Here is a 14,963-nt window from a genome sequence, read left to right on the forward strand (position 1 = left end):
ACATCATCTACTTCATAAAAAAAAAAATAAAAAATAGTTAAATTATTTCGGAGAAACTACGCATCACAATAAATTTCAAATCAGTATAAAATTATATAATCATTAATAATTATTTATAAACTTTTTTATTAATATATAGATATTTTGTAAATTTTTCACTGATAAGAAATGACTAATTTCGCCTTAACCCTTTATAATTTGGTTTATGTATAAATTATCCCTTGATTTGTGAGTTGAAGTATATCATTAGACTCGTTAATGATTTAATAAAAATATTAAGATATCCCTATATATAAGTAATTTAAAATATATGACTAACGGATAATTTTATCATTTATTTGGGAGATAAAATGCACTTTTACTCCATATGTTTTATTTTATGTGCAATTTATTTTATTGAAATTTGAGAATGAATGTATAACCTCTTTATGTTTATGTTTGGCATTGTTTCATGTTAGCTGTTAAGTTCGACATAATATTAAGGCCAAGTTTGGCATCCTCAAAAAAATCTAAAAAGTCAAAAAGTCACTATCCTATTTAAGTCACATCATCTTATTTAAGTCACATCACCTCTCTACCACATCACTTCAAACCCAACCCAAATCCAACCCATATTTCATAAAAAGTCAAAAAGTACACTTATTTACTCTTTCCAAACTTGACCTTAGGCTTATTTTGAGAATATGGTAAAAAGTAATTTTTTGACTTTTAACTAAGCTTTTGACTTTTTTAAATAAATAATTTGAGAAGTTGATAAAAAATTACTTTTGACTTTTTTGATTAATATTTGTTTATGATGTCAAATCATAATAAAATGACCAAACTACTTCCATTTATTTAAAATATTTACAACTTCACCTATGTAACACATTTTGACCCATGAAGGGTAGAATTGTAATTTCACCATTGGCTAAAAACCAACTTTCCAAATGAAAAAAAAGGGCAAAAAAGTCAACTTTTAACTTTTGTTACAAACTTAAAAAAGTAACTAAAAATTATGTTGTCAAAACACCCCTTAATGGTACACTTCAGTTCACAATTCTCAAGAAGATTATGCGATTATTTTCAAATGAGAACGAAATAATCTACAGCTCAATGAAAGCATAAAGCGATAAAGCGAAATTTTTATAAGAAAGCATTATTCAAGGCTTTTGTAGTAAATTTAAATGATGTTTTAAATTGAAAATTATTGGTCTGATAAATTATTAAACTTATTATTATTATATTAAAATTTTTAGAGATAATATGCAAGATATCAATTAGCCTTCGTTTGTAAAGTTGGTTGACTTTTCGATTTTTTTAATTTGGATTAAAAAGTCTTGTTTATGATGGATTTTTTTAATTTTTTTAATTTTTGTGAGAGAAAAATTAAAATTATTATGGTATCGATGTAACATTTTATCTTATTAAATTTTTTAGTCTATTTTATCATTTTGTGACTATTTTAACCCTAACCTATCCTGCCAAACTAATCCTAAATAGAATGAAATATTATTTTATAAGAGCATTAAAGAATGTATAGCATGAAGGATAGGAATGAAAAACTACTAGATATTTCAGGATATACCACATGTTTCTATCACCAACTAATCACTAATTGTAATATTCCATCCGCCAGTGGTACCTTCTTTTAGAGATTATGTGACTATAGGCCATAACTATTGAATAACCTCTCGATAGAAAATAACCCAACAGTGCCTAAAAATTATTGTAATTGGTGAAATTAACCAACCATTACTTTATGAGTGATTAGTGACATTTTCATTATTGATATGTGACGTTCGATTAGAAAAGGATATTTCTTGTGCTTTGGCATTGCCCCATTCCTAAGCTATGGATAATGATTCAGTTTTTGAAAGGAAAATTCTATAATACAGGGTGTACCATCTAATCAATTATGACTTTTATAATTCTTTATTAGGATTAATTGTGATATTTGTTATAACTTGATTATAATTTATTATGCTATTAATTATGACCTAATTATGGCAATTGTAATTGTTAAGTTAGTTATGACTGAAAATGTTTTTAATTATGCCTCAAGTAGTATTTGATTATGACATATTTTGATGTTTATTTTGACTTGATTATGACTCATTATAGTATTGGTTATAACCTATTTTAATTATAACTCATTATGGTGTTGGTTATAATTTATTGTAATTATTATGAGAAGTGACTGAGACCTCCTCAATCACCAATCCCCACCACCCCCACACACACGTGGGAGTTGGTGATCGGAGGAGGAGGAGAAAAAAAAAAAAGAAAAAAAAATCTGGCCAATCACAGGCCAAGGGGTTGTAGGGATCACATTTTGGAGGGGGTCCGGATCATTTTTGAATTATTATTTTGATTTTATATAACTCATTATGGTGTTAATTATGACTTATTTATAGCTTAAATGATGTTTGATTACGACTCACTGTGTTTATTTTAATTATATTTGAAAATGATTTAGTTATAACATTTATGATATCAACACTAAAATATATTTAAAATTTGCATATGTATACACTCTAAAAAAGTGTGTATTGTAAATTGACACAGTAGCTGGGCAGACAATTACAAGGTGTTGCTGAAAGACTACCGAAAGTTTCTACTTACACTCCAAAAATAGGTTGGACATCCCAATTAAATGATATTTTTTTATTACTATTAAATCCCTATTTAAAATGATCAAAAACTATTTGACTTCAGAAAAAATATAAATAAAAGTGCTTTGGACACTTCATTTATCATGAGCCCCAATATTCATGCTCTCTCTTCTATTCCTACTTTCATCACTTTGCATCTTCATATCCAACTCATACCCAACCCTGTTTGCTTTAATCTATCATTCTTGCATTCTATTTTATATTGAAATCAATAATGGACAATAAAGAAGAAGTTTCATACAATTTTTTTATAAAGAAAGTAAGTTTTTAATTGTTGTTCATCATTTTTTGTAGGTTAGTTTTCCAAATTGATTCAACACTAAGAATCCGAACAAACTTTACATGTTTGGAATTAAGTGTCCGGATAAATATATTTTGTTTGGGCTGCATATGAAACAACTAGAATCAATTTTCTCGTATTCGATACCGAGTATCCGAACAAATTTCACATGTTTAGAATTAAGTATTTAGACAAATATATTTTGTTCGACACTGAGTATTCATATGAAATAACTAGAATTCAAAATGGACGGATTGTGTAGAGGAGCAGAGACCCTCTTTGTCAATTTCTTTTCGTCGCTTGGAATTTCAAAGACCCTAAATGTGATTTTTGTTCCTCTGTATATTGGTAATGGGGTTTACAAAGTAGATTTGTATAGAATTTTAGAATTTTTAGGGTTAGGATAAAATTTTAAATTTATTATTGAGGTGCTCCCAAGGCTAACTGATTTCTACAAGCTAAATTTCTATGTAAATTCCTTCCCATCATTCAGATTTTACATTAGTGAACTTTTCAATACTACCAACCTTTCTCTGTGAATTTTTTAGTTTGCTTGTAATTTCACCTATGCAGTGACGACTTCTTTTATTGGCAAAATGATATGAACTTAAATGCTTAGTCGGACGGGGAAAGTGCAACCAGGGGCTGGTTTGGCAATTGCAATTTTAAATTTTTTAATATTTTTTATTTGCTTTTCTAAAATAAGGTTTTTGCTGAAATAAAAATCCTTAATTTGAGCAAAAAATTTTAACTTGGAAAGTAATGAATGACATATATACAAAAAGAAAATAATTTGTTTTGTTAAGTGCATTAGTTGGAAATTTTTGTGGTTCTTCAATAGCAAACTAGACACAACACTTACTAAAAATTTTATTAAAAATCTTACTAAAAATACAAGAGATCAAATGTGGTTGGTTGTCAAAAAAATCAATAGAATTTAAACTTCCAATGATGATTGAACATATATGTTTTTAGTAAGATTGTTAGTAAAAATAAGTGGATGTAATATTGTTCTTAAGTTATTTCTTCTTAATCATGTCCAATTAGGGATGATGCAATTAAAAGTAATAACATATATATTCAAAAATGTCCTAAAGTGCTTCCAATTGATGTTGACCAATACCATTTAAAGCCAAATATATCTCCTCAGTTCGAGGATGCAAGCTATCCCCTGCAACAAACTCATGTATAACCCCATCCAATTGAATCAAACTACAACCAGCATTTTTCTTCACTCTCATACAATCCCTCAATCTCCTCATCTTCCCCAAGTCATCCCATCGCTCCGCATTCGCATAAATATTCGCCAAGATCGAATAGACTCCACCATCTTTAGGGCTTATCTCCATCACACGCTCCGCTGCTTCCTCCGCAATTTCAACATCCCCATGTATCCTACATCCACCGAGCAATCCACCCCACACAAACAAGTCACCCCCCATTGGCATGTCCTCTATCATCTTCATCGCTTCTCTGATCAAACCAGCTCGTCCAAGCAAGTCTACCATGCACCCATAGTGCTTGAGCTCTCGTGGGACACCATAGATACCTTCCATCTCTTCAAAAAGAAGCCTGGCTTCATCAATGAGGCCCGCGTGGCTACAACCCACCAACACTGCCAAGAAGGTCACCCCATCTGGCTGTACTCCGTTCTTCACCATTCTTGAGAAGTAATCAAGCAAAAGCTGGCAGTGACCGTGCATAGCGAGCCCAGTAAGCATTGCATTCCATGTAAACAAGGCCTTTTCATGGCTCGATTCAAAGATTTCCATGGCGGTTTCAATGCACCCGCATTTCGCGTACAAATCCACCAAGCCAGTAGACAAAAACGCGTCTTTCTTGATTCCCTTTTGTTCAATAAAATTATGTATAGTCTTTCCTTTTTCTAGCTCCCCCAGCTGTGCACAAGCTGAGAGAGCCGAAACCAATGCAATATTATCAGGACAAATCTCTAAACCAACCATCTGATCAAAGAGTTCAATGGCTTCCTTGAATTGGTTCATTTTCGCATACCCAGCTAGAATTGTACCCCACGACACCGAATCTCTCATTGGCATTTCTTCAAACAGTTCACGTGCACGCTCAGTCTCACCAGTCTTAACAAACCCATCAATCAACGCATTATACGAAACAACATCTCTGTAAGAACTTTCATCAAACACCTGATACGCATCATGAATGCAACCCATTACTGAATACGCTCGAATAAGGCAGTTGACAACAAAAACATCAGCCGAAAACCCAAACTTGAAAGATTGACAATGAAAGGCACAAGTGACTGAAAGCGATCGGAGCTGTGCACAAGCTTTGAGAGCAAATGGGAAGGTGTGGGCGTCAGGAGGGAGAGAGAGGCGGCGCATTTGGGTGAAGAAGAGGAGGGCATTGAGTGGGAAGGAGAGGAGGGTGTGGGCGCGAATGATGGTGTTGAAGCAGAAAGTTGAAGGGTTTCTGATGATGTTGAAAATGGTGGTGGCGTAGTGAAGGGAGAGAGGATGGTGCAGGGAGGAGGAGGGTGGTGGTGGTGGAGGGAGGAGGGAGGTGAAGGAATGGAGGAGGGTGGTTAGGAGGAGAGAGGAAGTGGGGAAGAGAGAGAGGAGGCCTCTGGTGATGACTTGGGCATGAACTTGATGGACTTGTTTGATGGTTTTGCAATGTTTTATTGTGTCTGTTAGATGGGCTGATTGCTTGCATATTATTAGCATTTGGTTTGCTTGTCCTGTCTTCTTCTCATTTTCTTTCAAGTGGTTCAACAAATTTCAATCTTTTGTCCTTTTTCATCAGGGCTGATAAGGACAACAACACAAATATGGAAGTCCTCCAAGATTTTTTTGTTTTTGACAAAAAAAAATAAGGGTTGGTTTGGAACTCTTAAAAAATTCACAAACTCAAAAAATTATTAAAAAAATTAAAAAGTTATTATTATTTATCAAAAAAAATATTAAAAAATATTTTTCACATATTAATACAAATGAAAAAATATACAATTAACAAGGTACTGACGTGATGGCCCGTCAGTGATGGGGGAGGGAAAATAGGGAGTAAAATATTCATTAAATTGGATGGTAGAGCTGGGCCTGTTGAGGCCCATCATGGGTTCCGTTTTAATAATCTGAACCGTGCAATATGTAGAACTCGTCTAATACTATATGCCTGTAAAAATTACATCTATCGGATATTGCTAAATATATGATCAAATTTGTTTTGTATAAAAATGGATGGTGTTATAGTTAATAGTTAATAGTTAACAAAAAAAACTAACACGATCAGATAGCTATCGATATCCAATCAACGTGATTTTTTACAAGTATATAGTGCTCGACGAGTTCTACACATTGCACGGTTCCGATTAGTAAAACGGGACCCGTGGTGGACCCCCATGGGCTTAACAGAACCGACCAATTTATACCCGAAAAGTAGAGAATCAATTTATTCCAAAGTCCTCTGCCGCACTGCCCTTTAGGCTGCCAGTCGTACGGCCTATTAATCACTTTATTCCCCTATACACTTATTTATATAATTTTTTAATACACATTTTTTCATAAAAAGTTAAAAAATTAACCCAAACATTCATATTTTTTTCTCAACTTTTTAATTCAAAAAGATAAAAAGTACACTTATTTAAGACACTCCAAATAATCCCTAAATAAAATAATGAGAATGAGCTAACTAGGGTTGGAAATAGGCCGGGAGGGTTTGTTATGCCTGCAACCTTTTTGAATTATATCGAGGGCGGGACAAAGTAGAGATGGATGAGAGTTTAGTAAGGACGATTTAATTACATAATTTTAAGAATTGTAATATTAATAAAAATGAGAGATGTAAGGTGGGAAACAAAGAAGTAAAAGTTATTTTCAATGTTTTGTGTTTTAGTTTTATTATATTTAATAAATTTAAATTATCTATCTATCTATACTATTATAAAGTGAACACCTCTTATGGTATCTTGAAGTCTTTGTTTCTTATGCTGCCATGTGTCTACTTTTTTATTTGAAATAAAAAAAAAACTAGATAGATGAGAGGAGGGGATTTGAACTTTAGACTTGTGTCAAATGAGTAAGATTTTTATCACTTAACTAACACACAATATATGATAAATGTTTTATTTTATTTTTATTTATTTAAATTATACACGCATCGCGTGTCGCAACCGCTAGTATAAATATATGTAAAGATTATAATTGAGGCAGAGGCGAGAAGAGAAAAATTCATTCCCATTCCACTTCCTCATCAATACGGGATGAAGGGTGTGGGGTAGAGTGGCTGGAGAGAATTTGTCACCCTGGAGCAACTCTGGATTAGCTTTGGCCCAAAGTCACTGCTTTGGGCCTCCAAAAAATGAGTAAAAGAAAAGGCTTCGAAATTTTATAGCTATTATACTAGCCCAAAAAAATAAAAATAATAATCATAATAATAAAAATAAAAACAGAAATCTCACCTGATTTTGAAAGGCCTAGAAAAGTTGAGTAAAAATTCAAAAACTAATAGATGATTGATGTGGTGAATTATTTAAAATTAATGAATAAATGATTTTGCCTAAAAAAAACTAAAATTTGATTGATATTGTGATTTTTTTGAAATTAATGAACAATTATTTTTTAAATGCATGGATTGTGTATATTGGAGCATTTTGACAACAAGTTAAAAAAGCAATTTTTTGGTTTTTTCACTTTTTGAGCTTAAAAAATCAGCTTTTTTTATCCAAAAGAATTCAATTTTTTGCAAAAAAAATAACCGAAAAAATTGAAAAGCCAAAAAATTAACTTTTTATTAATTTCTCAAAACACTTCATTGATGACTATGGGCTTCTGTTTGACTATGTGACCAACCAGACAATTGAGTGGACCTAATTAGGTTGATGGGGGCAAAAACGCCCACGACCCAACTCCAGAATTGCATACCACCTCAGTCGGCTATGAATGAAGAGTTTGGAGACCAAGGTTGTCGACCCCAACCAAGTGGTTGACCCCATTTTGGAGGGCGGTCGCACTCTCAAAAATTTGAAAAATATTATATATTATATTAAAAATTTTAAAATAATTTAAAATTATAAGGTGCCGTTTGGTAACACTTACGTTTTCAGTTTTCTGTTTATATTTATAAAAATTTTAAAAACTCAAATAAAATTTTTGATTTATAAATCAGTGGTCTCAGTTTATAAAATTGGCCAAAAAATGTGTTTCCGTTTTAAGTTTTAAGTTTTTTTTTTTTTTACCACCCAACACTAGCCACCAACCGCCACCATTTTCCATCACCGTCTTCCGTCACCACCACTCACCCCCCACCACCACCTGCCACCACCACTTATCACCCACCTGCCACCACCAGTCACCACCACCCACCTGCCACCCACTCACCACCACCACCTACCCCTCGCCGCCGCCGCCACCACCATCACCCACCTGCCACCACCCATCATGCGCCACTACCATCCACCGCCCACCACCACCACCTTCCACCTACTTGCCACCACTCACCTGCCACCACCATCCACCACCCACCACCCACCACCACCACCACCACCCACCTGTCACCACCACCACTACCCGCCACCACTCACCACCCACCATCCGCCACCCACCGGCCACCACCACCCACCACCCGCCATCACCACCCACTCGCTACCACCTACCACTCGCCGCCGTCACCCATCCACTCACCCACCACCACCACCCGCCATCTGCCACCCACCTGCCACCACCACCTACTAGCTACCACCCACCACCCGCCACCGTCACCCACCCACCCACCCGCCACCACCAGTTACCCACCACCCACCGTCACCACTTTCTACCACCGTCTTCCGCAGCCACTTCCCACCACTTGTCATTTCTCACTCTTTTTATATTTTTAAATTTTTTTAAATATTTTGTCAATTACCAAACGCGTTTATAGTTTATATTTTTTTTTAAAATAAACAAAAATCAATTTATAAAATTTTTGTAAATATAAACTGAAAACGTAAACGTTACTAAACACACCCTAAGAGTTTGTACTCCTAATTTTTTTTTACATAATTTCAAAATTATATAGAAAAATTCCTAATTTTTTAAACTACAAAATAACTCCCAAAATCATAATCCTCGATTCGTCCTGATTGACCCCTGCTCATTCGCAGCAACAACACCACCACCATATACGACAGACAAGCAGTGTTGAAGGCCTAAAACTCCACCTACCACCTGAACTTGCAGGCATATCAAGACACAACACCCAATGAAGATGTGCCATGCAACGCCCAACGAGAGGTGTCCAAGAATTCCCGAGGCAAGCATGCACAAAATGAGGTAGAGGTAAATACCTAACAGAACTGTTCCTACACACATTATTCCCTATCATTAGATCAACAATTTAATCTTCGGAGGACTGAGAGAAAGACACCCACTGGTGAATCCTCAAAGGTTTACTTGCAGGTCAATTAGCAAGAGTGGCCAACGCCAGTATTCAGGGATCTCAGTCATATGGAGGATTAGACCTAAGGTTCTGAAAAGTGATTGCGGTCGCTGTAACGGTGACGATGGTGCGATTGCGGTTGTGAGGGGTAAAGACTGTAGTATAACGGTTGCGGTAAAAATTATGAATTTTTTTATTTTTTACACAATTTGAAAAAAACTTATTGATACGTATATTTTTTTCCATAATCATATTTATTGGGTTTTAAAATACATATTGATCAATTTTTGTAAATTTTTTAGTATGATCTAATATATTTCATATTTTTAAATCACTATGAACTGAGTTTTTTATATTTTATTTTAATAATTAATGACTTTATATGTCATAAATCCATATTACACTTGTGGGAAAAAAAAAATAATAATAATTGGATTTCAATGTATAAAATTATTTTTTTAATTATTATACTTGTGAAAGCATATGCAAATTTTAATTTGAATAGTTTTAAAAAATAAATTATACATGCTAATGTAATCATATAAAAAATAAAAAATAAATTATAAAGATTTTTTTTTTTTTTTTTTTGGAGTTTGGATTACTTGAATATTCATTCTCTTTTTGGATAACCTGTAAATAAAAATAAAATAAACTAATAAAAAAAATTGACATGTATAAATATGTATTAATATATAATTATAAGTGTAATGTTTTCTAGACAATGACAAAAGTATTATATATAAGATAATACTTTTAAGCCTGTGTTTGGCAAGGACTTTTTCAGGCTTTTTTGGCTATTTTAGCCACAAAAAACAAAATAGGCTATTTTAGCCATAACAAACAAAACATCACATCCAACCTATAATCATTACATTCTTCTCTCACAAAAAAAGTCAAAAAAGCCAAAAAGCCAAAAAGCCCTTCCCAAACCAAGCTTTTTAGCCCAGGCTAAAATAGCCAAAAAAGTCAAAAAGCCAAAAAACCAACCCACTTCCCAAACGGAGGCTAAGATCAATTACTAACTATTACATATAAGATAAACAATGAGAAAAGTATGAGAATAAATAAGAGCTTAAATATATATTTATATATATTTTAATCAAGCCAAATAAATTCAAACAATATATAGATAGACACACACAAACAAATAATTGAGTAATAACAGCTGAATAGAATAGCATAGGTCTTACAATTTTAACAAATCAATAACATGTTCTTCATTTTTCTTCTTCTCTCTCTCTATCTCTTACTCCCCTATCTTCCCTCTTCTCTCTCTATCCCTCTTCCCCCATTTTCAACCTTTTTTTTTGTTTTTTTCAAAAGAAGTAGTTCGGAACCGTTATGTAACGATACGTAACAGGCCGTTACAGCCGTTACAGTACCATTATGACCGACACACCTGTGAATCTCAATTACACTGCAAAAACTGCCGTAACGGGTGGCGATAACCACCACAACCATTACTTAACGCCGTTACGTAACGATTGCGACCACTTTCTAAAACCTTGATTAGACCCAACCATGTGGGTGGACCTAGCACTCGACCATAGGACCACTAAAAAACTGATATCATCATATATAATACGATTAATTATACAAATTACAATTGCTATCAATAAGAAAAGAAATTTTTGAATTTAAAGTTGATTAAGGGCTCGTTTGGGAAGTTGGCTATTTCAATTGACTTTTTAACTTTTTGGCTATTTTAACTTGGTTAAAAAAGTCGTATTTGGAAAAAAAAAAAAAGTTGCCTTTTTCTTTTATTTTATTTTTTGTAGTTGATTTGATGGTTATGAGAGAAAAAATGAAATGATTATGGTTTGAATGTGACATTTTGTCTTATTGACTAGTTTAGTCCATTTTCTCTTTATTGATTATTTTAGTTCAAAACCTTCTTCACAAACAGGGCCTAAATATTACCTTCAGTCAATTATATCACAAGAAAGATTGAGAATCATGTTACAATTTTATCCAATGAAAATGATCTAGTTGATTATACAAGCTTGATTAGTAATAGACTACAGAGGTTTAAGTGATATTTTGTTTAGTTTGTTCACTTTTTATTTAATACTTTAACACGAATTATTTTTTTTTCTTATTGTAAACTTTGTTATATATTTAAGTAAATTTTAATAGTTATATGTGGAAGTAATTTTTTATAAGCACTGTAAAAAAATTAAAAAATAAAATAAAAAAGTTGGATACGTAATTTTTTGATCACAAAATATTATAATTTTTTAAATGTATAACAGCCTCCATATCAAGAATCCGCTTTGACCCTAAAAAATGTCAGAGTCGACCCTGTCAAGGGGATTATTGAGGAGGGAGGAGGCTTCAAAGTGTCCGTCTTTGATTCTTTCGAAAAAGAGCTTCCTTAGCCAAATAGTCAGTATTCCTTAGACTCTATGTGGAATAATTATTTCCTCTCAATAGTGAATGATGATTTAATTTCAATACATTTTTCATCAATGTTTTAATGAATGAAATACTACCTTACATAAATGGTAGTTAGAATCCACTCTTTCCGGGTGCTGGATAGCATGAATGGCTTCCATGGAGTCATCTTCAATAATGATATCAAAAGAAGACATTATGTTGTTTTCAAAAAGATATGTGCATGTTTTGACTATTCATTCATAGCTAATTGAAGCAAATTTATCCACATTTAGCTCCTTGATTGTCTGCCTCCCTCTAATTTGATTTTTGGACATGTAATTAGATCCTCTAAATAAGAACCACATGGGGTGCATGGTAAGAAAAAATGGACGGTCCAAAGTGATTGTACTCTATACTAAAAGAGATTAGCATATCTCCTTTTAGACTCGCCTATTTTAGTTGCTATTACTACTTTAACTAACCTTTCCCATTTGTTTAATCCATCTATTACCTTCTTTTTACAAGCTTTTGCCACTTGCCCTATCCAACTTTTGCCAGTATTATTGCTCTCTCTTTGATTAATTTAATTTAATTGATGTAAGAAGAATATAAGAATTCTTAGTGGGTGATAACTGATAAGGATGACCAAAAATGAGAATAATGCCATTAGGGGAGTGGGGGGACGACCATTCAAAAATCTGATACGATACCCTCTTGTCTATTTTGATTATTATTATCGTTATCACTATCATTATTTTAATTTCATAATAGCGATATTATGAGAGTAACTTGAGCTATAAAAAATTAGTAACATAAAAATACTCATAATACTCACGTCTATAGGTGTAGGTCCCACAATTTGTTGAAGGGTCATTATATACGCAAAATAGGAGGAAATAAAACAAGGCCTCCTCCTCCTCCTCCTCCTCCTCCTCATTGTCGTCGTTTATTTTCTGTGTGTGAACGCTTTTGAGGTTTAAGATGTGGAGGAAGAAGAAAAAGAAGACGACGTCAATGGCAATGGGGATGACGGTAACAGATACATACGTGGTTGCTACATATACCCCCCTCTTCCACATCTGAATGTGAATTTGATCCTCACAAAAATGGTTGTAAAAGGGCAGGCAAGTCATGGAGGCAAAGGGAAGGCAATGCCTTTCTTCCAGCAGTTTCTAAGGTTTTCATGTTCCTTTCCTTCTAAAGCTTCAACACTCTGTTTGTTTTTGTTCATTTCAGTTGTTGTGTTTGTGTCACTGTACTGTAACAGAGTTGGTTTTAGTGAAGTTAAGACATGGAAAAGAAAGAATTTTCAGTGTGTTCATCACAAATTGCTGTGTGAACCTGTTTGTAAAATATATATTTTTTTTGGGTGCTCATTTTTATATGTTTGTAATGGATTTAAGTTCAGAAAAACAGTGTCAGGGTTATAATGGGGATTGATCAATCTTGAAACTTTGTGATATATATGTTAATTGAAATCTAGTCCAGAATATGTACATTCATTCATTACCTACACATCAGTGGCTGACTCCACTGCAATGTAATGCTTGAAAATAGGATATCTCCATTGCATATGTAATTGTTGAAAGATGATTGCTATGCATCATCAAATTTTTAGTATTTTTCTTATTTAAATGAACTTTATAATACTGAAACCAACTAGTTTGTAAAATTAAACAACAAAAATAAAATAAAGAAAGAAGAAGAAGAAGAAAGCAAAAAATTGAGCTGCTTATCCTGTGCCCAAGTGCTGATGCATATGGGAGAATCTTTATTATAAATTCAACAAAAAGGGTTAAGAAAAGTTATGAAACTTATTATGACATAACAGCTATAAACTACTGATTTTAGATTTCGACAATGTGTTGTTGTAATCTTATGAAATTAAATGGAAAACTTCATTCTATTCATGAAATGAAAGTGATCAAAATCCGTGCAAATATGTATGTGTACTTGGCATGTGGCAAAACAAATCAAAAAGTGGGGTCATTTTTCATGGTTGAGTTCCCCATCTGAAACCATCATCTGCATCTCCCTAAATTGTAACTTCACTTTCACCTTTCAGAAATAATGAAAGAGGCGTCAAAAACCAAGACCCAAGAAGGGGGGAGAGAAACATAAAAAGTTCCATCTGTTAAAAGAAGAAATTAATGGATTGTGGTTCATTTCATTTCAATGGTTAAGCACAATAATCAAGCTTTACTTTAGGGCAGGTTTGAGGAACTTTTACACTTTTTTTTAACTGTCCTTTACACTATGTTTGGACAAAAGATTTGTGAAGGGAGGGAAAAAACTTAAATTTATTTACAGTCCCCCGCCCCCCCCTCTCTCACACACAAGAAAAGAATATGACAAGCTTGTTTTGTACGACTTCTTACAAGCTAAAAGTTGATAATTAAAAAATAAAAACTAAAAGAACTCAGTTCCCTAATTCTCAATAAAAAAAACATTTTTCAGCTTACTTGAATTATTTCTAAGGAATGTTTTGAAAAGTTAATAAAAAGCTTACTTTTTAACTTTTTAGCTTTTTTGACAAAAAAAAAAACTAGCTTTTTTAGATAAAAAAACTAAAAAGTCGAAAAGCCGAATTTTTTAGCTTGTTGCTAAAAGACTCCTAAATCATAAACTGTAAACAAAAACTGTACTAAACACCGACACAAATTTCCAAAATAAAAAGAACTATAAGCACCAAACAAGTATAGTACTAAATGATCAACTACTGTACACAACCCTAATCCACAACACCAAATGATCAACTACTTTTTCTGGGCTCACTACTACTAACAGCACCACTAAACTAATTGCAAGGATAGTACATTACCACTTCCAAAGGGTTCATACTGTACATAACCCTAATACATCAGAATGGAGCAAATTCATTACCAAATATAAAAATGAGATTCAATACTGAAAGTAGCAATTCCAATATTCCAAAAAGACAATCAATTGTAGGAAACTAACATTACCATGTGTCGCTACTGCTGCTACCTTACGGACCTCAGGCTCACCTGTAGCAAAACCCTGCAAAATCACATGGACAAGAAACAAAAAAACTACACCTGCATAACATGGCATCATTTCCTTAAGACTAACTACTACAGAAAACGGAAAAACACTTGCCCCCCCAAAAAAAATGGAAAAGCACTAGCAGATATAGTGTAAACACAAGGCCACACTGGAAAGAAATCATAGCAACATATATTTTTTTTTCTTCTTATTTACTAGCAGATATAGTGGAAACACAAGGCCACACTGGACAGAAA

At 33.3% G+C, this 14,963-nt stretch overlaps 1 protein-coding gene across 1 annotated transcript; it reads right to left on the reverse strand.

Annotated features, from left to right (window-relative positions):
- Positions 1-3,849: 3,849 nt before the first annotated feature.
- Positions 3,850-5,763, reverse strand: LOC114266122 (Pentatricopeptide repeat (PPR) superfamily protein). The gene has a single exon (XM_028207013.2). The coding sequence runs from the start codon at positions 5,634-5,636 to the stop codon at positions 4,026-4,028; it is 1,611 nt and encodes a 536-aa protein (XP_028062814.2). The 5' UTR covers positions 5,637-5,763; the 3' UTR covers positions 3,850-4,025.
- Positions 5,764-14,963: the final 9,200 nt, after the last annotated feature.

The sequence above is a fragment of the Camellia sinensis genome, chromosome 15, assembly GCF_055761805.1.
Source record: "Camellia sinensis isolate YWXY chromosome 15, ASM5576180v1, whole genome shotgun sequence".
Lineage (NCBI taxonomy): Eukaryota > Viridiplantae > Streptophyta > Magnoliopsida > Ericales > Theaceae > Camellia > Camellia sinensis.

Excerpts from the sequence above, each read along its gene's own strand:
- LOC114266122 (XM_028207013.2), bottom strand. The coding sequence starts at position 5,636 with ATGCTAATAATATGCAAGCAATCAGCCCATCTAACAGACACAATAAAA.